Source organism: Lithobates pipiens, unplaced genomic scaffold (genome assembly GCF_037356315.1).
Source record: "Lithobates pipiens isolate NorthernLeopardFrog02 unplaced genomic scaffold, aLitPip1_a1.2 Scaffold_3, whole genome shotgun sequence".
Lineage (NCBI taxonomy): Eukaryota > Metazoa > Chordata > Amphibia > Anura > Ranidae > Lithobates > Lithobates pipiens.
Genome location: NW_027507790.1, coordinates 266,390,467 through 266,414,268, shown reverse-complemented (window position 1 = coordinate 266,414,268; position 23,802 = coordinate 266,390,467). Strand labels below are relative to the sequence as shown.

The window sequence follows — 23,802 nt, the reverse complement described above, 5'->3', positions numbered from 1 at the left end:
GGGTTTACAATCAAGTGACTGCCTTGCTTGGCTGTCACATGATCGGAAAGCTCCCAATCATAGGTAGAGATTGTGAGCTTTCCATTAGCCGCCGGTACCTGTGCAAGGAGCACGCAGCGCTCTCGACACAGCTTTGTTTACCTTTTGGTGCGCCTATATGTGGCCTCTCGGCGTTCATGTGGAAGTAAACGTCCATCTCTTGGTTTTAACCTATAATAATTCTTACCTATAGGTATGTAAGGATCTCCTAAACAAGCACCGTTTCGGAGATATTTACATTACATGCAGCCGGGTGACATTATTGGTTCATGCGCTCTGAAGGAGCAGCCACCCGTGCCGTTTCTTCATGGCATTGTGCCGTGATGTCATCACGGCTCCGGCCAGTCACAGAGCCGAAGTCTGCAAACCCTGAAGCAAGACGGGTGCAGATGAGAGCGCCTGCAGCTCTGACATCTCAGCGCTGAAAGAGCTTTTGTTTTAAGGTAAGTTTAACATAATTGTGCTAGTATGCAATACATTACTTTGCAGGTACAAAAAGAAAAAATGTCCGTCAGTTACTATCTAAGTCCCACCTGCCGAGAGGCCGTATAAATGCGTAGCGCTGACGTGAAGAGGTTAAGCAGTTGTCTTTGCTATACTGCTTGTGTACTAAAGTTTATTCCGCATAAATGTTGCCTTCCCTGGTTCCTCATTTCTCCCATCATCCTTTTAGATCCAGTGATGTCATCCTTATTGGGTCTCTGTGCTTCTTTATGCAATGCAAGCAGATTATGATTGGTGGGAGGGGCTTGCAGGGTGCTGTACATGGCTTCCTGAAAACATCACAATGTCTTGGTACTCCTCGTCCAGCGGTTGTATACCGTTTGACGTTTTTTTCTTCCTGAATATAATGTGCTGGTATGCATGGCATGCTAGCATATTAAGTGAAACCTTAAAATTAAGCTGTTCAGCGCTGCAATGTTAACACTGCAGCCGCTTCCATTTTCACCTGTCTTGCTTCCGGGTTCGCAGGCTGCAGCTCTGTGACGTCACTCCCGCGCATGAGCCCCCATCTTACAGCACAGGGCTTGGAAAGAATGGCACTGGTGGCTGTTCTTTCGGAGCATGTGCGCCAGTGATGTCACCGCCTGCCAGTAATGTAAATATCTCCTAAACGGTGCACATTTAGGAGATATTAAGGGCTAGTTTACACTTGCTTCAAAACAAGGCTTCAGACAGGCTTTGTTAAACCTCTCTGAACCGCAGTCAAAGCTCCTGTCGCTAAATAAAATGGTTGACTTGCAGTCCTATTTACACCTTAGCTTTTGCTTGAGGCTTTGATGATGCTTCAGTGGGGCTTCGATGAGCCTTTGTGGAGCTTCGGTGGGACTTCTGCGAGCCTTTGGAGCTTTGCTGGGGCTTCGAAAGAGCCTTTGCTGGGGCTTCGAAAGAGCCTTTGCTGGGGCTTCGAAAGAGCCTTTGCTGGGGCTTCGAAAGAGCCTTTGCTGGGGCTTCGAAAGAGCCTTTGCTGGGGCTTCGAAAGAGCCTTTGGTGGTGCTTCGAAAGAGCCTTTGGTGGTGCTTCGAAAGAGCCTTTGGTGGGGCTTCGAAAGAGCCTTTGGTGGGGCTTCGAAAGAGCCTTTGGTGGCTTCGAAAGAGCCTTTGGTGGGGCTTCGAAAGAGCCTTTGGTGGTGCTTCGAAAGAGCCTTTGGTGGTGCTTCGAAAGAGCTTTTGATGGTGCTTCGAAAGAGCCTTTGATGGTGCTTCGAAAGAGCCTTTGCTGGTGCTTCGAAAGAGCCTTTGATGGTGGCTTCGAAAGAGCCTTTGCTGGAGCTTCGAAAGAGCCTTTGCTGGAGCTTCGAAAGAGCCTTTGCTGGAGCTTCGAAAGAGCCTTTGCTGGAGCTTCGAAAGAGCCTTTGCTGGAGCTTCGAAAGAGCCTTTGCTGGAGCTTCGAAAGAGCCTTTGCTGGAGCTTCGAAAGAGCCTTTGCTGGAGCTTCGAAAGAGCCTTTGCTGGAGCTTCGAAAGAGCCTTTGTGGTGCTTCGAAAGAGCCTTTGGTGGTGCTTCGAAGAGCCTTTGGTGGTGCTTCGAAAGAGCCTTTGGTGGTGCTTCGAAAGAGCCTTTGGTGGTGCTTCGAAAGAGCTTTGGTGGTGCTTCGAAAGAGCCTTTGGTGGTGCTTCGAAAGAGCTTTTGATGGTGCTTCGAAAGAGCCTTTGATGGTGCTTCGAAAGAGCCTTTGCTGGTGCTTCGAAAGAGCCTTTGCTGGAGCTTCGAAAGAGCCTTTGCTGGAGCTTCGAAAGAGCCTTTGCTGGAGCTTCGGAAAGAGCCTTTGCTGGAGCTTCGAAAGAGCCTTTGCTGGAGCTTCGAAAGAGCCTTTGCTGGAGCTTCGAAAGAGCCTTTGCTGGAGCTTCGAAAGAGCCTTTGCTGGAGCTTCGAAAGAGCCTTTGCTGGAGCTTCGAAAGAGCCTTTGCTGGAGCTTCGAAAGAGCCTTTGCTGGCGCTTCGAAAGAGCCCTTGCTGGCGCTTCGAAGAGCCCTTGCTGGCGCTTCGAAAGAGCCCTTGCTGGCGCTTCGAAAGAGCCCTTGCTGGCGCTTCGAAAGAGCCCTTGGAGCTTCAGTGGCCTTTTGGTGGAGCTTCAAGTAGGCTTTGAAGATGCTTTGAAGCACTACTAAAGCTACATGGGGTATCATTTTTGAAGCAAAGCAAAAGCAAGGTGTAAACAGGACTATATCTAACCATATTATTTAGTGACAGGAGCTTTGACTGGCGTTCAGAGAGAGATTTAACAAAGCCTGTCCGAAGCCTTGTTTTTGAAGCAAGTGTAAACTAGCCCTTAATGTGTGTTGAAGCCGAAGCAAGTGTAAATGATGCCTTACACTACCCATAGGTAAGGCTTACCTATATATAATAGTCAGCCGAGGAAGTTTTTCTCTTTAAGAGTCCTCATTCAGTCCTGATGCAAGCAGTGGGCCGGCTCTTGGGCGGAGTTATGCAAATATCAAATGCTTTGATGGGCGCACATCATTCTGAAGGTGTGGCTTTTCCTAGGGGCAAAATTCAAGCCATATATGGTGGGTGTGCACACGGTGATGGCTCAACAAAGATGGCGCCATCCCGGAGAGAGAAGCAGGTATTGTCAGTACTGTGTATCTCTGAAATATAAATACCTGTAAGTGGTACACTGAGCATGTATAGACCTGAAGACGGGTCCACTTTAAGACTATTACGTTGTGTGTGTGTATATGTATGTCTAGATTTGCTGTTCCATATTGTTGCGGGCCGCATGTTAAATTTATTTCCGAATTTTCCTTAACCGTCCCTTCCACCTCTGCAGCAGCAATACCGGGAGTGCCAGGAGATGCTGAGTCTGTACCAGAAGTACCTGTCCGAGCAGCAGGACAAGCTGAGCCGTTCTCTGTCTGACCTTGGAGCCGGGAGCGTCCCTTCCCATCAGGTGAGCTAACCCCCCCCCCCCCTCCCCCCCCAGGGGTAATAACACAGCTGCTTTCCACCTCCAGCTCTGATCCAGCGCCCCCACTCCCAGCGTGTCACACAGGCCTGCGGGTCGTGTAAGCGGCGCGGAATCTCTGAAGTACTCAGCAGGGCAGCGGGGAGCCGAGCGTGGCTTCCTAATGAAGAGCAATTAGTACACTGTATATTTCCTAATACAGTAGAATGGACATTTTAATGGTCGAATCAATTATGCAAATCGTCTCGCCTCTGCGGAGGTGCAGATAATGTTTGTTGGATGTAGAGAGCGGTCCATACCAATGTGCAGAGCGGGAATACGAGGATTCCAGCACATACAAAGTCAGCACCAGAGCGCCACTGGAATCTTTTATTCTGTTCTATAAAACCGAACTCCGGGCAAACAGCGAGATTCACAGATAAAATACATACACTATATTACCAAAAATATTGGGACGCCTGCCTTTACACACACATGAGCTTTATGGCACCTTAGTCCGTAGGGTTCAATATTGAGTTGGCGCACCCTTTGCAGCTATAAAGCCCCCATACACGCTATCTGTTTTCTGCTGGGTTTTTCCTTCAGGTTTACTAAAATCATGTAGTGGAAGGCCTTGCCTGATTGCACACACATTGAAACTCCTAAGGTTTGACCTCATATTATATGATTTTGGTAAATCTGAAGGAAAAACTGATGGTGTGTATGGGGCTTTACAGCTTCAACTCTTCTGGGAAGGCCGTCCACAAGGTTTAGGAGTGTGTCTATGGAATGTTTGATCATTCTTCCAGAAGAGCATTTGTGAGGTCAGGCCCTGATGTTGGGTGAGAAGACTTGGATCACAGTCTTCGCTCTAATCCCAAAGGTGTTCTGTTGGGTTGTGGTCAGGACTCTGTGCAGGCCAGTCAAGTTCCTCCACCCCAAACTCGCTCATCCATGTCTTTATGGACCTTGCTTTGTGCACTGGTCCAAATCATTTGGTGGAGGGGGGACTATGGTGTGGGGTTGTTTTTTTCAGGGGTTGGGATCAGCCCGTTAGTTCCAGTGAAGGGAACTCGCAGCATACCAAGACATTTTGGACAATTTTATGCTCCCAACTTTGTGGGAACAGTTTGGGGGTGGCCCAATTGATTTCAATGGGCAGGAGCGGTGTATACACCCCCGCTCCTTCACCGCTCCAAAGATGCTGCTAGCAGTTTTTTTTTTTGTTTTTTTTAACCGTCCTGCCAGCGCACCGCTCCAGTGTGAAAGCCCTCAGGAGGGCACTTTAATACAGGAGGTGTGTTACTGGCCAGATCACCAGGTAAAAACGGGGGGGGGGGGGTGCCTAAAAAAGAAACCCAATGCGGCCACCACATCCAATGATTGGTAAGACGCAATATGACATTTTTGGGTTAATACTGCTTTAGCCACTTCAGCCCCCGGAGGTTCATGACCAGGCTACTTTTTGTGATACGGCACTGCGTTACTTTAACTGACAGTTGCACGGTCGTGCGACGCTGTACCCCAATAAAATTGTTGCCCCCCCCCCCCCCACAAATAGAGATTTCTTTTGGTGGTATTTGATCACCTCTGCGGTTTTTATTTTTTGCACTATAAACAAAAAAAAACAGCAATTTTGAAAAAAAAAAAAATTGTGTGTGTGTGTATGTATATATATGTATATATATATATATATATATATATATATATATATATATATATATATATATATATATATATATATATATATATATATATATATATATATATATATAACATTTTAATTTTTTTATTTTATTTTACTTTCTGCTCTAAAACGCATCAAAATCTAATTTCTTCATCAATTTAGGCCAATAAGTATTCTGCCACATATTTTAGTGTATATTGATTGGTTTGCGCAAAAGTTATAGCGTCTAAAAACTATGGGATTTTTTTTTTTCCCTAGTAATGGCAGTGATCAGTGATTTTTAGCGTTTCCCCAAGTGTGGCTCGGGGTTAAATTTCAGTACCATTAGCGGTAACCCTGAGCCACACTCGGGATTGCATTGCAGGATCCTGGTGCGGTATACTTACCTTGTCCCCAGGATCCTGCGTTGTACCGCTCCATGTGTCCATGGGCTCTGCCTCCCATACCCGTGTCGGCTCTGTTCCCCGCCCGCGTTGTGACGCATGGGGGTGGAGCCTGGCGGCAAATTCAAAAAATTGAAAAATCATAACTCGGTACACTGTAATCTTACAGATTAGATTACTTTATGAAATTATTTCCACAACCCTTTTGTCCCCAGTGCTTTGTCCTGTGCCCTGCATGCAGTTTTATTATATATATATATATATATATACAGTGCCTTGCGGAAGTATTCGGCCCCCTTGAACTTTTCAACCTTTTGCCACATTTCAGGCTTCAAAACATAAATATATAAAATTTTCATTTTTTGTGAAGAATCACCAACAAGTGGGACACAATTGTGAAGTGGAACGAAATCTATTGGACATTTTAAACTTTAGCAAATAAAAAAAAACTGAAAAGTGGTGTGTGCAAAATTATTCGGCCCCTTTACTTTCAGTGCAGCAAACTCACTCCAGAAATTCAGCGAGGATCTCTGAATGATCCAATGTTGTCCTAAATGACTGATGGTGATAAATAGAATCCACCCGTGTGTAATCAAGTCTCTGTATAAATGCACCTGCTCTGTGATAGTCTCAGGGTTCTGTTGAAAGCGCAGAGAGCATCATGAAGACCAAGGAACACACCAGGCAGGTCCGTAATACTGTTGTGGAGAGTTTAAAGCCGGATTTGGATACAAAAATTATAAAAATGCCATAAATCTATCCCTTATTTGTAGACGCTATAAATGTTGCGCAAAGCAATTGATATACGCTTATTGAGATATACACAGTATGTATAATATAAATTATAATTAATATTATAATTTTAGTTTTTTTTACCAAAAATGTGTAGAAGAATACATACCGGCCTAAACTGAGGAAAAAAAAAATATATATATATATACCTACCCAGGCCAAATTTTCAGTTTTCAGTGCGGTCGCATTTTGAATGACAATTGCGCGGTCATGCAACACTGTGCTTAAATTTAATTTTTATCATTTAAAAAGCTTTATTTTAGTGGTATTTGATCATTTTGATGCATTTTTTAGTTTTTTTTTGCGCTATAAACAAAGAGGAGAGATAAGTTTTGAGAAAACACAATTTTTTTACTTTTTGCTATAATAAATATCCCAATTAAAAAAAAAAGAAAAAAAATTATATAGAAAAAAAAAAAAAAAAAAATATATATATATATATATATATATATATATATATATATATATATATATAATTTTAGTTTATCTATATATATTATTTTTTTTTTTCTTTAGATAAAATAAATATTATATATATATTATTTATTTTATCTATATATATTAATTTTTTTCTTTTTTTTTTAATTGGGATATTTATTATAGCAAAAAGTAAAAAATATTGTGTTTTCTCAAAACTTATCTCTCTTTGTTTATAGCGCAAAAAAAAAACAACAAAAAAATGCATCAAAATGATCAAATACCATTAAAGAAAGCTTTGTGCGGGGAAAAAAAATGATAAAAATTAAATTTGAGCACAGTGTTGCATGACCGCGCTGAAAATTTGGCCTGGACAGGAATGGGTTAAATTGCCCGGTATTAAAGTGGTTAAAATAGTGGCAGGCGGACTCAGATTTCTGCAGCATATTTGGCTGGAGTACAGATTTACAGTATACATAAAATACGCATATGGAAAAAAAAAAAAAAATACGCAAAGTGGTTTGTTTTTTATTACACATTATGTGAGCAGACTGCAGTTCTTCTTTTAAGTGGTTAAAGAGTGCTGACATACGCACAGCCACTGGAGGGAGAATCTCTGCATCTGAATACAGAGCACAGTGATAGAAATATGGAACAGCAAAAACCTTTAAAAAAAAAAACTGCATCAAAAACTTTCAGATCAACTCCATATCTATAAATGTGTGCTGTGAAAGTAATGTAAAGATCTAATGCACAACGTTATTTCTGGCCCACTGTTATGTAAAAGCAGGCGCTCTTCAATGGAGAATAAGGGAGATGCTCAGTCTCCGGCTCCCTGACACGTCCTCCCCTCCCCCTCCCTCCCTCCCTCCGCCGCCATCTCCCTAACAAACCCAAGCTTTCTCTGCGGAAAGTGCAAATGTTCCTGCTTCAATCTCATTTTAATGACACACTCGAGCCCGGCACCCGAAATGTCATCCTTTGTGTTCTCAAACCTTTGGAAAGTTGAATAAAGCTCTCGTATAAGAGCAATCAGCTCCGATTAGCAGCCGGCTAAATATCAGTCTCTGCGGAATAAATTTTAGATGAATCCCGTTCTCAAGACGATTTGAATTTTAAATGTTTTAAAAAAAAAAAAAAATCGGACATCTTCATAATGCCGCGCTCAGATCCAAGGGAGGGAGAAAAAACGTAAAATCCCCCAGAACTTTCTTCTTTTTAAAAAAAAAAATAATAATTTTTATTTATTTTTCCCCCCTCTCGTGGTAATCGTTAATTGCCTTTCAACGCCGCGTACGGAACAGCGTTCTGTTTTAATAATTTACTGCCCCCGTGACCTATAAAACAAAGCCGCCTTTTTTTTTTTATTTTTTTTTTTATATATATATATATAACGTTCTCGCGGAAAAATAAAAATTACACCCGAACGTTTGGAGAATGGCGTTTCGTCCCTCAAGCAGCGGTTGGGCAGTGAAGGTTTGTCACTGCAGTTTAGAAGACACGGCGGGTGCGCCCACCGCCCTCTGGCGTCCGCCCTCGGACCGCGCCTCGCCCCTCCAGCGTCAGTTCAGTTTTGGCTTCTTGCAACCTCCAGCTTTTGTCTCCCTTTTGGAAGGTCAGTCCGGGGGTCTCGGAGCATTTCATTGGAGATGAGCAATGGGTGTGTGAGGGGGGGGGGGGAGCGCTGTGTGTGCCGTGTTACTTGGGAACTTTTTGTGTATAGCAGTTGCGGTATTTGTGTGTTTTGCAGGTGTTGGAGAAGCATCCTGAGATGACCAAAAAAAGTAGAAACCGGATTGTTGCTAAAGCTATGCAAAATATTACAGATTTTCGTTTTGGTGAGGATTTAGAGGCGAAAACCTGACCCAGTGTTTTCTCAACTCTAGTCCTCAAGGCGCTTCCCGACAGGTCATGTTTTCAGACTTGCGTTATTTTGCACTGGTGTTTAAAAAAAATAAAAATAAATAATAATTTTTATATTGATTTATACAATACATATTTTAACAAGCACACAATGTGGGCTACAACCGGCCACAAACTTGCTGGTACACTACAGAATAACAATACAACACAGAAGTTCACACAGAAACTTGTGATAAATCCCCCCAACTTTGCCCAGACAGCTACACAAACGTTCCTACCTCCATCGGAGGGGTCTACCATGACAGAAGGATACAATTCCGCAGCTCACTCTCCCCCCCCCCCCGTGTTCTATCAGATATCCTCCATGGGATGGTTACACTCTCCACCCCGCCGCTCCTCCCCCCCCCCCTGCGCCCCATAGTGACATGGTTTAATTGACCACATCAATACTGGCCAGTGGCCACTTTCGCCCCCCCCCTTCCTTCCCATTCCATTTTTCAGCTTTCAGCGCTCTCGCACTTTCAATGACAATTGTGCGGTCGTGCTACGCTGTACCCAAAATACATTTTTATCATTTTGTACACACAAACAGAACTTTATTTTGGTGGTATTTATTCACGACTCCATTTAAAAAAAAAAAAAATTGCGATATAAGCGAAAAAAGTGGAAATTTTGGAAAAAAAAAAAAAAATTTCTTTTCTATTTTAAAAGAAATCAAATCAAATTGAATTTTGTCAGAAATTTAAAGAGGAAGTAAACCCTGATGGGTTTACTTCCTCTTTTTTTCCCTGCAAAGGTAAAGCATAATGGACTACAGTGCATCGCATAGTAGCTCATTATGTGTCACTTACCTGACACAGGAGCCAGCGAAGTCGCCGCTGATCCCTGTAGTCCGCCGCATCCATCTTGCTGGTGGCGTCTCGCAGCTCCGACCAATGACAGCGGCGAAGCCGCGATGACGTCACTCCCGCGCATGCGCACGGGAGTCGACAAATTAGGCAAGTCCATTCTTGGACTTGCCGCATTTAGTGCGCCTGCGCGCCGCTGTCTACGGCGCATGCGCCGTAGACAGCGGTGCCCATTTTCGGGCAAATATCTCCTAAACCATATAGGTTTAGGAGATATTTCTTGGACCTACAGGTAAGCCTTAATCTAGGCTTACCTGTAGGTCAAAGTGGTTTGAAGGGGTTTACTTCCTCTTTAAGCCAAAATGTATTCTGCTACATGGTTTTTGGTAAAAAAATAAAATAAAAATTACGTCAAGTGTATAATAATTGGTTTGTGTGATCACGGACATATGTACACAAATGATCATGTACAGATGTGTGCAGGTGATCACGAACATATGTGTGCAGATAATCATTGGGACATGTATTTTGGGGAAGCGTGTTTTGGATGCGGTTGGTGATCAGTGGGTAAAAAGCTGTAAAAAAAAAAAAAAAAAAAAAACTCCTACTCACATAAACATACTGCAGGTGATCACGAACATATGTGCAAATAATCATGGGGACGAGTGTTTTTGGGGACGAGTGTTTTTGGGGACGGTTGGTGATCAGTGAGTAAAAAGCTGTAAAAAAAAAAAAAAAAAAAAAAAAGCTCATACTCACTGATCACCAGCAGGCTGCAGCGATTTGCTCTCCTCTCCTCACGACAACTTCTGTTTGAGGAGAGAAGAGCTGATTTGCCTAGCAACCGGCTCTGTGTTTACGTCACATGATGGCTGTGATTGGACATGGCCATTGTGTTATCAGGAGGGCCAATCAGAGACATCCTGCCGATCGGAGATGCGCCGTGTCCAGGTGACATGAGCGCATCGGGATCGCGCCGCTGCGTGGGCACCTGGCCGTATATATGTACAGTGGCCGGGTGGAATGTGGTTAAGGAGAGATGCCCACCCCCAACTGTTGCGGTGTGCAAATTCTTCAATCACTCACTAATCTTCTAGCCCATCAAAACAATCGCCCTTCCGTGTTACCATATCTACAAAGGGTCTTGGGTTATGTCCCAGTGTGGTCAATCTGATACAGTGTCCATGGAACCCCCCCCCCCCCCAAAACTTTCTCAAATTTGTTCAGAGCCCCTCTGATCAAGTATGTAGCCTTGTAAAATGGTACTTGGCCTTGTTGACCAATGTTTTCCAAGGTCGGTGGCAGAGAGCTCTTCCATGAAAGGACAATGTGCTTTTTAGTGTAGAACAGTAACAGGGTAAGAAGGGTCCGTATGGCCCTGGTAGTAGCCAAGGGGCTCCACTAAGGGTAGAAGACATATTGTTGCTCAGGTGGTTTGATCGGTTTCACTGCCTTGGTAATTACCAGAGCCATTTCATCTGAGGGAAATCCTGAAAACATGACCTGTTGGAGTGTCTTGAGGTCTGGACTTGGGAAATGCTGCACCACAACCAAAAGCACGTTTTGCTAAAGTTCTGTAATACTATAAATTGTAAAAAAAGAAGCATCTCCGTGCCGTCAGTCTCCTGCAGCCACCTCCTGCCTACATGACCTCCAGAGATGGCTGCGTGGCAGTTCTCGGGTTTGGGTTATGTTGGTGACAACAGTAGACTGGGGCTGATTTACTAAAACTGGAGAGTGCAGCTCTGCATCTAAATCAATCGGCTTCTAACCACTGTTTTTTTTTTTTTTTTTTGTCAAAGCTTAAAGCAGAACTTCTGTAATTTTTTTCATCTTCCCATTTATTAAATCCTCTGCCCTTGTTGTTGTTTTAACTTTGGATAGTAAAACGTTTTTTTTTGTCTGCTAGTAAATCCCTTATACAGCCCACTTCCTGTTTCCTGTCTGGTCATTAGCCTAGGCTTATGACATCATACACAGCTCTCTCTCACTCTTGTGAGTGTTAGCCAGGAAGGGAGGGGCGATGAGTCGTAAGAGGGCCAATGAGAGCTGCAGAGCTGGAGGTATGCCTCTGTGTAAATCCATGAAGTGAACAGGCAGCAGCTTCAGCTGCCCACAGTTAAAATGGCTGCAGCCAGACTCTGTGGACGGAGATTTCTGAAGCATATTTGGCAAGTACAGAATCGCAGTATATATAATATAATATGCAAAGTGGTTGGAGGGAAGCTTCAGAATGGCAAAGATGTTTTTATTACAAATTATGTGAGCAGACCGCAGTTCCTCTTCAACCACTTCAGCCCTGGAAGGATTTGGCCCCTTTTTGACCAGGCCATTTTTTTGCCATACGGCACTGTATCGCTTTAACTGACAATTGCATGGTTGTGCGACGACGTACCCAAATAAAATTTATGTCTCTCCACTATTTTGTAGTTTTTGCTATAATAATCTCAAATTTAAAAAAAAACAAAAATTATTTTTTTTTTCCCCTCAGTTTAGGCCAATATGTATTCATCTACATATTTTTGGTAAAAAAAAAAAATCGCAATAAGTGTTTGGTTTGCGCAAAAGTTATAGCGTCTCCAAAATAATGGATAGATTTGTCATTTAAATTTTTAATTTTATCTTTGTTAACTAGTAATGGTGGCGTTTTGTGATTTTTCAGGACTGCGATATTGTGGCGGTCAGATTGGACACTTAACACTATTATAGTGGTTGTAAACCCTTACAACACACTTTGACCTACAGGTAAGCCTAGATTAAGGCTTACCTGTAGGTCTAAGAAATATCTCCTAAACCTATACGGTTTAGGAGATATTTGCCGAAAGACAGGCACCGCTGTCTACGACGCATGCGCCATAGACAGCGGCGCGCAGGCGCACTGAGCACGCTGCAGTTAATGGCGATATGCCGCGAGTGGCGGCTCCCGTGCGCATGCGTGGGAGTGACGTCATCCCTGCTCCGACGATTGACAGTGGGGGATCAGCGAGACCCCACCGAGAAGATGGATGCTCCGTACACAAGGGGACAGCGGTTACTTCTCTGGCTCCTGTGTCAGGTAAGTGACACATAATGGACGACTATGCGATGTATAGTAGCCCATTATGCTTTACCTTTGCAGGGAATCAAAGAGGAAGTAACACCCATTAGGGTTTACTTCCTCTTTAACCATCGTCGACTTTGAGTGGTGATATCTGAATGATGGGTGCCGTTACAGGCATTATTCAGATATCTTCTTTTAGAGCCAGCGAATCCCGTCACTGCAAGAACAATCGTAGCAGCTGTTCAGCTGCTTGATCGTTCTTATAGGCGGTGGGAGGGGGGCGTCCGCCCACCCGCCGCCCTCCGGTGCTTCTCCCGGCTCTCCCCTGTGATTGGTGAACCTGAGGAGGAACTAACCGGCGCAGAGATTTCAGGTGGTTCAGATGGTCCCCGGAGTCTCTACGATCGTACGAAGGACAAGCGTGATGTTATGACGTCATGTCCAGCCTCTACATTTGAAAGGCTTCCCAGCCTAGAGGCAAGATTTGGGGACTTAATGACCCCACATCTCACTGTAAAGAAGACCTGTCACACACTATTCCTATTCTAAGGGATGTTTACATTCCTTGTAATAGGAAAAAAAAATGATCAAAAGAAAAAAAAAATGGGGAAAAAAAGCATCAAACTAGAATAAAAGGAAAATTAACAATATGAATATTTTTTTTTAAGTGCCACTGTCCCTTCCAGAAGCGACCGCATACGCAAGTCGCACCAACATATGTAAACGACATTCAAACCACATATTTGAGGTATCGCCGCAAACATAAGAGTGAGAGCAATAATTCTAGCACTAGACCTCCTCTGTAATTCAAAACAGGTAACCTGTAAAAAATTATGGGGATTTTTAAGTACCAAAGTTTGGCGCCATTCCACGAGCGCAAGCAATTTTGAAGCTTGACATGTAGGTATCTACTCGGCGTGACATCTTTCACATTCTGAAAACAAATTGGGCTAACTTTTTTTTTTTTTTTTTTTTTTTAAAGCACATTTTAAAAACCGAGCGAGATAAAAAGTTGCAAAGACCACCATCTTATTCTCTAGGGTCTCTGCTAAAAAAAAAAAAAAATATAAGGTTTGGGGGTTCTGTGTAATGGAATGGCGGCACGCTTCGGTACTTAAAAATCTCCATAGGCAAAAAAAATTCTACAGGTTACCCGTTTAGAATTACAGAGGAGGTCTTGCGTCAGAATTATTGCTCTCACTCGAACGATCACGGCGATACCTCACATGTGTGGTTTCAACACTGTTTACACTTGTGGACATAACTTGTGTGTGTTCGCTTCTGCACGCAGACATGGAGGGATGGGGCACTTTAACCACTTAAGGACCGGAAGAATTTGCCCCCTTAATAAGCAGACCATTTTTTGCGATGCGGCATTGCGTCACTTTAACTGGCAATTACGTGGTTGTGCGACACTGTACCCAAACAAAATCGATATCCTCCCCCCCCCCCACAAACAGAGCTTTCTTTTGGTGGTATTTGATCACCTCCTGTGCTTTTTATTTCTTGCACTCACTATTTTTTTTTTCTCAGTTTAGAGGCCAATGTATATTCAACATATTTTTGGTAAAACAAAAAAAAAAGGCATATATTGATTGGTTTGTGCAAAAGTTATAGCATCTACAAAATAGGGGATAGATTTAGGGACTTTTATTAAATTTTTTTTATTGTTTTTACTGGTAATGGCGGTGATCTGCGTTTTTTTTTTTTATTTAGCGGAATTGCGGGGGACAAATCTGACCCCAAATTACACTTTTTGGGAACCAGTGACATTACATTGATCAGTGCTATAAAAATGCACTGATCAATGTAAAAGACACTGGCAGGGAAGGGGTTAAACACTAGGGGGTGATCAAGGGTTCTTCTGTGCTCCCTCAGTGTGTTCTAACTGTAGGGGGGATGGGCTCACTGAAACATGAGAGATCACTGGGAACAGTAGATCTGAGATGTCCCCTGTCAGAATGGGGATCCGCCTTGTTTACAAAGGCAGATCCCCATTCTGCCTCTGTACTAGGCGATCGCGGGTTGCTGGCAGACACTATGTCCACGCTATGTGAGCTTTTTGGTGGAAAGTACAACCTTGTGTATGCTCAATCGAACGTTTGTTGTCGGACTTTCCATCAACAAATGTTGGCTAGCAGGTTCTCAAATTTTCCGCCAACAAAGTTTTGTTGTCGGATGTTCAGATTGTGTGTACACAAGTCCAACGTACAAAAGTTTGCGCGTGCTCGGAATCAAAAGTTTGCGCGTGCGTGGGATCAACTTGTCTTGCATCGTGTGTATACAAGACAAGTTGGGGCCAACATCCTTTGAACAAAATTCCACGGTTTTGTTGTCGAAGTCCGATCGTGTGTACGGGGCATTAGTGTAAGTTTAGTCGGAAATGTTTAAAAAATAAATAAAAAATCGGTGCAGCTGAATTCGCTGAAATCTCCTGGTGTACTAAGGGGTTAAATGAGCTGAGTTACCTGTCATTTACACCCGTGAGTGCCAACTATGCCCGCCCTTTGCGCCTCACTCCTCCATTTTATAGAAGATGCACTATTGCGTCTATGAATGGAGGACAGGCCATGAATGAAAGGTCCATCTCCTCCATAAGGCCTGATTCACACATAATGCTTTTTTTTAGTGCTTTTTGCAGATTTGCACTGCAGAACATGTTCCTTTGGAAACCATGTTAAATGGACTGTAGTGCAAATCTGCAGAAAGCACAAAAAATGAATAGGTGTGAATCGGGCCTTATACATATTGGGTATGGCGTTGCACGCCGGACTGAGAAATAATTCTAGGACCATCTAGGACGATTCCTTCCCCTGACGCCCAACGATGGGGGGGGCCCGATTCCTTCCCCTGACGCCCAACGATGGGGGGGGCCCGATTCCTTCCCCTGACGCCCAACGATGGGGGGGGCCCGATTCCTTCCCCTGACGCCCAACGATGGGGGGGGCCGATTCCTTCCCCTGACACCCAACGATGGGGGGGGCCCGATTCCTTCCCCTGACGCCCAACGATGGGGGGGGCCCGATTCCTTCCCCTGACGCCCAACGATGGGGGGGGGGCCCGATTCCTTCCCCTGACGCCCAACGATGGGGGGGGGGCCCGATTCCTTCCCCTGACGCCCAACGATGGGGGGGGCCCGATTCCTTCCCCTGACGCCCAACGATGGGGGGGGCCCGATTCCTTCCCCTGACGCCCAACGATGGGGGGGGGGCCCGATTCCTTCCCCTGACGCCCAACGATGGGGGGGGGCCCGATTCCTTCCCCTGACGCCCAACGATGGGGGGGGGCCCGATTCCTTCGCCTGACGCCCAACGATGGGGGGGGGCCCGATTCCTTCCCCTGACGCCCAACGATGGGGGGGGGGCCCGATTCCTTCCCCTGACGCCCAACGATGGGGGGGGGGCCCGATTCCTTCCCCTGACGCCCAACGATGGGGGGGGCCCGATTCCTTCCCCTGACGCCCAACGATGGGGGGGGGGGGCCCGATTCCTTCCCCTGACGCCCAACGATGGGGGGGGGGCCCGATTCCTTCCCCTGACGCCCAACGATGGGGGGGGGGCCCGATTCCTTCCCCTGACGCCCAACGATGGGGGGGGGGCCCGATTCCTTCCCCTGACGCCCAACGATGGGGGGGGGGCCCGATTCCTTCCCCTGACGCCCAACGATGGGGGGGGGGCCCGATTCCTTCCCCTGACGCCCAACGATGGGGGGGGCCCCGATTCCTTCCCCTGACGCCCAACGATGGGGGGGGGCCCGATTCCTTCCCCTGACGCCCAACGATGGGGGGGGGCCCGATTCCTTCCCCTGACGCCCAACGATGGGGGGGGGGGGGCCCGATTCCTTCCCCTGACGCCCAACGATGGGGGGGCCCCGATTCCTTCCCCTGACGCCCAACGATGGGGGTCCTGTCCTTAAAATCTGAAGGACAGGAAACTGTCCCTTTTTTTGTTTAGCAAGTTTGAAGATCCCTGGCCTACGTCAATATGTGATCGATGGGGACACTTCACATCAGGCGGTCCTCACAGGCTCCACAGTACTACAACATCTCGGTGACTTGGCACCACAGAACCAGTTGGCGTTTTTATGTATTTTTTTAATTTTTATTTTTTTGTTGTTGGTTCTGGGTGTAGATTATACAATCCCAATGTCTTTCTCTTGAATTTGCCGTTCCTCTTCCTTCCTCGTGTGTTTGAACATGGGAGCTGTAAATGAAGTGCTTGTCCTATTTACATTTTTGCTCGATGAGAGCGCCTTTATCACTTTAATTACTTATTGGAGTCACCAGCTTTACAAATACTTTAATTATTTGATTTTGACCCTTCCGATGTTGCAATAGGACTCTTGTCTGTTTTTCTGGCGCGCTGCAATTCATCATGTGCTGTATAATGACTTTTAATAGTTGCAGGAGGAGTATAATTACTGGGTGTCCCGCTGCGTTCCCTCAACACCTCCATTACTTCTGAGCCCGCGTGTTTTTAGCTGGAGGAAATTAAAGGCGTTTTTCTAATCAGCAGCTGCAAAAGTTACCAGTGACTTGAAGGGAAAAAAATTTTTTTTTTTTTTTTGTCTGCTCTTTTCGGTAAAATTTTTTTTCCCTTCTTGAAAGTTCTGGTTGATAAGCTTAGAAGTTTAAAGAAATCTGTTCTTTTTTACATCAAAGCCAATTAATGGCACATATTTCTGCATCTTTCTAGCAAGTTTGATGTTCGTAAAGCTTAACTGTAAATATTAGACAGGGGTTGGAACGTGAGCAGGGAGGGGTTTCTGAAGCTAAACACTTAGGAATGAAATACTTGAGCTGCCTGCCCACCAACATGCAGGAAACATACAAATGGACTGGAGAGGCTCTGCTACATAGGTTGGTACAATAAAACCCACAGTTTAAAAATGATTATTTTTCCCCTTGATCATTTAAAGTTTCCTTAACCACTTTACCCCCTTCCTGACCAGAGCACTTTTTGCGATTCAGCACTGCGTCGCTTTAACTGACAATTTTGCGGTCGTGCAACGCTGTACCCAAACAAAATTGATGTATTTTTTTTCCCCCACAAATAGAGCTTTCTTTTGGTGGTATTTGATTACCTCTGCGGTTTTTATTTTTTGTGCTATAAACAAAAAAAGCAATATTTTTTTTTACTTTTTGCTATAATAAATATCCCTAAAAATATGTAAAAAAAACTAATTTCTTTCTCGGTTTAGGCTGATATGTATTCTACGTATTTTTGTAAAAAAAAAAAAAAAAAAATCGCAATAAGCGTATATTGATTGCTTTGTGCAAAAGCGTCTACAAAATAGGGGATAGATTTATGAATATATATATATATATATATATATATAATTTTATAATATAATTTTTTATTTTATTGTGACTGCAACGTTATGACGGACACTTTTGACACCATTTTGGGAACGTTGTCATTTATACAGCGATCAGTGCTATCAAAATGCACCGATTACTGTGTAAATGACACTGGCAGGGAAGGGGCTAAACACTAAGGGGCGATGAAGGGGTTAAGTGTGTCCTAGGGAGTGATTATAAATGTGGGAGGGAGCAGTAGATCCTCTCGTGTCACCAGGCAGAATGGGGAAATTCCTTGTTTACAAAGGCATCTCCCTGTACTTCCGCTCTGTGACACGATCGTGGGCACCCAGGGGACGTCGAGTCCGCGGGCACCCAGGGGACGTCGAGTCCGCGGGCACCCAGGGGACGTCGAGTCCACGGGCACGGAGCACACGGCGGACGCGCACAATGCCGCATCTTAAAGGGAACGGACCTGTACGCCCATTTACCCAGCCGTGCCATTGTGCCGATGTATATCGTCGTGCGCTGGTCGGCATGTGGTTAAAGTAAATTTCTTTCTATTTTCGATACAGTAGGTAATGGTTAAAATGCCTGTTAGATTTTGATTTTCTCTTTGCATCCTATTGTGGAGATTTCTCTTCACTTCCTGTCCTCTATACACAACAGGAAGTTGTAGGAAATATCTCCAAAACAAATGCTTTGACAGTAGAGTTTGTTCACACTATGTGCGATACGTGTCATAACTCATACTACCACAATGCATTGTACATTTGCATTGCTGCTGCGTTCTTTTCACCCCAACTCACAGTAGATATAAAAAGTCTACACACACCTGTTAAAATGTTAGGCTTTTGTGATGTAAAAAATATTAGAAAATTATTTCAGAACTTTTCCCACCTTTTAATGAGGTATAAACTTTATAACTCAATTGAAAAACAAACTGAAACCTTTTAGGAGGGAGAAGTAAAAATTTAACTGAAATGATATCGTTGCATACAGTATCTCACAAAAGTGAGTACACCCCTCACATTTTTGTAACTATTTTATTCTATCTTTTCATGTGAAATTATACTTGTCTACAATGTAAAGTAGTGAGTGTACAGCTTGTATAACAGTGTAAATTTGCTGTCCCCTCAAAATAACTCAACACACAGCCATTAATGTCTAAACCACTGGCAACAAAAGTGAGTACACCCCTAAGTGAAAATGTCCAAATTGAGCCCAAAGTGTCAATATTTTGTGTGGCCACAATTATTTTCCAGCTTTGTCTTAACCCTCTTGGGCATGGAGGTCACCAGAGAATCACAGGTTGTCACTGGAGTCCTCTTCCACTCCTCCATGATGACATCACAGAGCTGGTGGATGTTGGAGACCTTGTGCTCCTCCACCTTCCGTTTGAGGATGCCACACAGATGCTCAATAGGGTTTAGGTCTGGATTGGCCAGCCCATCACCTTTACCCTCAGCTTCTTTAGCAAGGCAGTGGTCATCTTGGAGGTGTGTTTGGGGTCGTTATGTTGGAATACTGCCCTGGCACCCAGTCCCTGAAAGACGGGGGATCATGCTCTGCTTCAGTATGTCACAGTACATGTTGGCATTCATGGTTCCCTCAATGAACTGTAGCTCCCCAGTGCCGGTGGCACATATGCACCCCGAGACCACTACACTCCCACCACCATGCTTGACTAATAGGCAAGACAAACTTGTCTTTGTGCTCCTCACCTGGTTGCTGCCACAAACTCTTCACACCATCTGAACCATATAAGTTTATCTTGGTCTCATCAGACCACAGGACATGGTTCCAGTTATCCATGTCCTTGGTCTGCTTGTCTTCAGTAAACTGTGGCTTTCTTGCCATGTCTTCCATGCAGGCCAATTTGATGCAGTGTGCTGCTTATGGTCTGAGCACTGACAGGCTGACCCCCCCACCCCTTCAACATCTGCAGAAATGCTGGCAGCACTCATATGACCATTTCCCAAAGACAACCTCTGGATATGACGCTGAGCACGTGCACTCAGCTTCTTTGGTCGACCACGGCGAGGCCTGTTCTGGCTGGAACCTGTCCTGTTAAACCATTGTATGGTCTTGGACACCGTACTGCAGCTCAGTTTCAGGGTCTTGTCAATCTTCTTATAGCCTAGGCCACCTTTATGTAGAGCAACGATTCTTTTTTTCAGCTCTTCAGAGAGTTCTTTGCCATGAGGTGCCATTTTGGACTTCCAGTGACCATTATGAGAGAGTGAAAGCGATAACACCAATTTGAACACACCTGCTCCCCATTCACAAATGAAACCTTGTAACACTAACGAGTCACATGACACCGGGGAGTGAAAATGGCTACTACTTATACTCTTTTGTTGCCAATAGTCCTACAGCAACATTAAAGAAGCTGCAGAAATATCTGGCAAGTACTGACTGTGTGATACATGTGACAACAATCTCCCGTATTCTTATGTCTGGGTTGTGGGATAAAGTGGCAAAACGGAAGCCTTTTCTTACGAAGAAAAACATTCAAGCCCAGCTAAATTTTGAAAAAACACATCTGACGTCTCCCAAAAGCATGTGGGAAAATGTGTTGTGGTCTAATGAAACCAAGTTTGAACATTTTGGCCTTAATTCCAAAAGATGCGTATGGCACAAAAACACTGCACATCACCCAAAAGAACTCCATACCCACCGTGAAGCATGGTGGAGGCAGCGTCATGCTTTGGGACTGTTTTTCTTCAGCTGGAACAGGGGTCTTAGTCAAGGTAGAGGGAATTGTGAACAGTTCCAAATACCAGTCCATATTGGCACAAAACCTTCAGGCTTCTGCTAGAAAGCTGAACATGAAGAGGAACTTCGTCTTTCAGCATGACAATGACCCAAAGCATACATCCAAATCAACACAGACATGGCTTCAACCGGAAGATTAATGTTTTGGAATGGCCCAGCCAGAGCCCAGACCTGAATACCATTGGATATCTGTGGGGTGATCTGAAGAGGGCTGTGCACAGGAGATGCCCTCACAATCTGACAGATTTGGAGTGTTTTTGCAAAGAAGAGAGGACAAATATTGCCAAGTCAAGATGTGCCATGCTGATAGACTCATACCCAAAAAGACCGAGTGCTGTAATATCAAAAGTTTAGTTTAAGGATACGCACACTTGTGCAACCATATTTATTTTTATTTTTTTATTTTTTACTTCCACCTAAAAAAAAATCAGTTTGTAGTTCAACTGAGTTGTACAGTTTATAGGTCACATTAACCACTTGCAGAGCGCCGCACGCTGATATACGTCCTAACTTTGAAGAGGAATATCGTTGGTATTGCAGCAGCTAGCTGCCATAATCCCTGTATCCTCTTCGGCCGGCAGTCCGCTTTCAGATAAAAGTGGTCTCTGCGGTGGATTCGCCGAAAGATCACTTTTATCGGCGGCGGGAGAGGGCCTCCCGCCGTGCTCCAGTGCCCTCTGCCACTTATCGGAGCTGCCGGCAGCGGCGGAGGCGATCGGATGTTCTCCCCTGCTGGGTATGGAGACGAGTGAGGGGAAGTTGACCCCACCCGTCTCCACACCACTTTGCCCATAGTGCTTAATGGGCGATTTTTTTTTTTTTATTTTTTTTTTCTTCTTTGATTGCATTTTAGTGTAAATATGAGATGTGAGGTCTTTTTGACCCCAGATCTCATATTTAAGAGGTCCTGTCATGCTTTTTTTCTATTACAAGGGATGTGTACATTTCTAAAATGAAAGGGTGTGTATATATATATATATATATATATATATATATATATATATATATATATATATATATATATATATATATATATATATATATATATATATATATATAAATAAAAAATATTTTTTTTTTTTTTAAACAACCGTGTAAAAGATAAAATTAATAAAAAGAATACATTTTTTCTTGTTCATACATCACGGGACACAGCCTTTGATAATTACTTAATGGGTTAGTCAGGTGATTGGACACTGGCAACCCTAATTACATGGCGAGTTCCTCCCCTATATAACCCCTCCCATATGGAGAGTACCTCAGTTTTTTCGCCAGTGTCTAAGGTGGTTGGTCACGTTAAAGACGCACTTTATGGGCAGTGCATCACCAGGCCTCCATGGCTCAGATCTGTAAGGCTGCAACTTGGTCTTCAGTCCACACATTCACCAGATTCTATTAGGTGGATGTAAGAGGGCATGAGGATTCCACTTTCGGGCGCAGTGTACTGCAGGCACCAGTATAAGTCCTCTTGTCTGTTGGCGGACTATGTGGTTTTTTTTTTCTGATCTGTGTCTTCCTCCCCTCAAATTTGGGCATTTCTCTGGGACATCCCACTAAGTAATTATCAAAGGCTCTGTGTCCCGTGATGTATGAACAAGAAAATAGGATTTAAAAAAAAAAACGGCTTACCTGTAAAATCCTTTTCTTGGGAATACATCACGGGGAAACAGAGCTCCCTCTTCGGGATTATACGTTGGGATACTTTATTGCTTTGCTACAAAACTGTCTCCATATGGGATTATATAGGGGAGGAACTCTCCTTGTAATTAGGGTTGCCGGTGTCCAATCACCTGATAGTGACTATCTAACCCACTAAGTAATTATCAAAGGCTCTGTGTCCCGTGATGTATTCCCAAGAAAAGGATTTTACGGGCAAGCTGTTTTTAAAAATTCCTATTTTTTCTAAACGTGCCCTGTCGAACTTGCACACAGAAGCAAACTCATACGTGAGTAGCGCCCGCATATGAAAATGGCGGTCAAACCACTCATGTGAGGTATCGCAATCGGTAGAGCAAGAGCAATAATTCTAGCCCTAGACCCCCTTTGTAACTCAAAACATGCAACCTATAGAATTTTTAAAACGACACCTATGGAGATTTTTAAGGTTAAATGTTTGTCGCCATTACAAGAGCAGGCGCAATTTTGAAGCGTGACATGTTAGGTATCGATTTACTCGGGTGTAACATTATCTTTTGCAATATAAAAAAAAAATTGGGCTAACTTTACTGTTGTGTTTTTTTAATTCAAAAAAGTGTATTTATTAAAAAAAAAAGTGCGCTTGTAAGACCGCTGCGCAAAATACGGTGTGACGGAAAGTATTGCAACGACCGCCATTTTATTCTCTAAGATGATAGAAAAAAAAATGTGTAATGTTTGGGGGTTCTAAGTAATTTTCTAGCAAAAAAAACAGTTTTTAACTTGCAAACAAATCTCAGAAAGAGGCTCGGTCCTTAAGTGGCCAGGTATGGACAATAAGGATTTCGATATTTTTTCCTTGCTTGGAGAAAAAAACCTGAGTGCAGGAGAATTTACTTTTCTTTTTTTCTTTTGAGAGTTAACGGGTTACTGGGCAGTGATCTGTCGCTTCCTCACCACCTGCTTTAACTTTGCAATGCCCACACCGTTATGCATTTAACACATTTGCAACACGGCCCCGTTCACTTGAGTGGGTTGCGTTTCGGTGGCGATACTGCCTGCTAAGCAAATCTTTACAGCTTGGCATGTGTACAACCCCATTTGCCCACCGTTGCAGCTTGGCTCAGGTTGTCGGTAAGCTGGTAAAACCGCAACTCAGTTTTGCTTCCAGCCACTCATGTGAATGAGCCCTTTCATTTCTTGTTGCCCTCCCCTTCATACAGTAGGGGTGAGCCCAGATTTGTGTCATAACATGCTCTCAGGGGTATGTCCTTGGTGCCCTGGGCTCACGGGAAATGGTTTAAATGGCGCTGGGCAGCCTAGAGGGAGGATGGGGAAATCTGTCCCAAAGTGTTGGCAAAGAACGCATATGATTGATTAGCACTGTGCATATAATTGCAGTAACCATTAAGAGAGAAAATAAAAACACTTTACGGATTTATTAGAAATTAGTAGGAAAAAAATACACTTTTGGGAGGTTTTGTTTTGTTTTCCTACTATCGCTTTTTGCGATTATTTTTTTTATTTTCCTCCAGTGTCTCCTGCATCTATGAGAGTTGTGTGATATTGTCTGGGTTAATTTTCGGTAGTAGTTCTTAACCTTTCTGGACAATAATTAATTGCCCTGCGATGGTCT

General features: G+C 44.0%; 1 protein-coding gene across 1 annotated transcript in view; it reads left to right on the top strand.

Moving 5' to 3' along the window:
* The window catches only part of KIAA1328 (KIAA1328 ortholog), a 206,429-nt gene that overhangs the window by 77,693 nt on the left and 104,934 nt on the right, over nt 1–23,802 (top strand). The window contains exon 6 of the mRNA XM_077463114.1: nt 3,303–3,430. Within this exon, the coding sequence (XP_077319240.1) occupies nt 3,303–3,430 (128 nt within the window). The remainder of the gene's footprint in view (nt 1–3,302; nt 3,431–23,802) is intronic.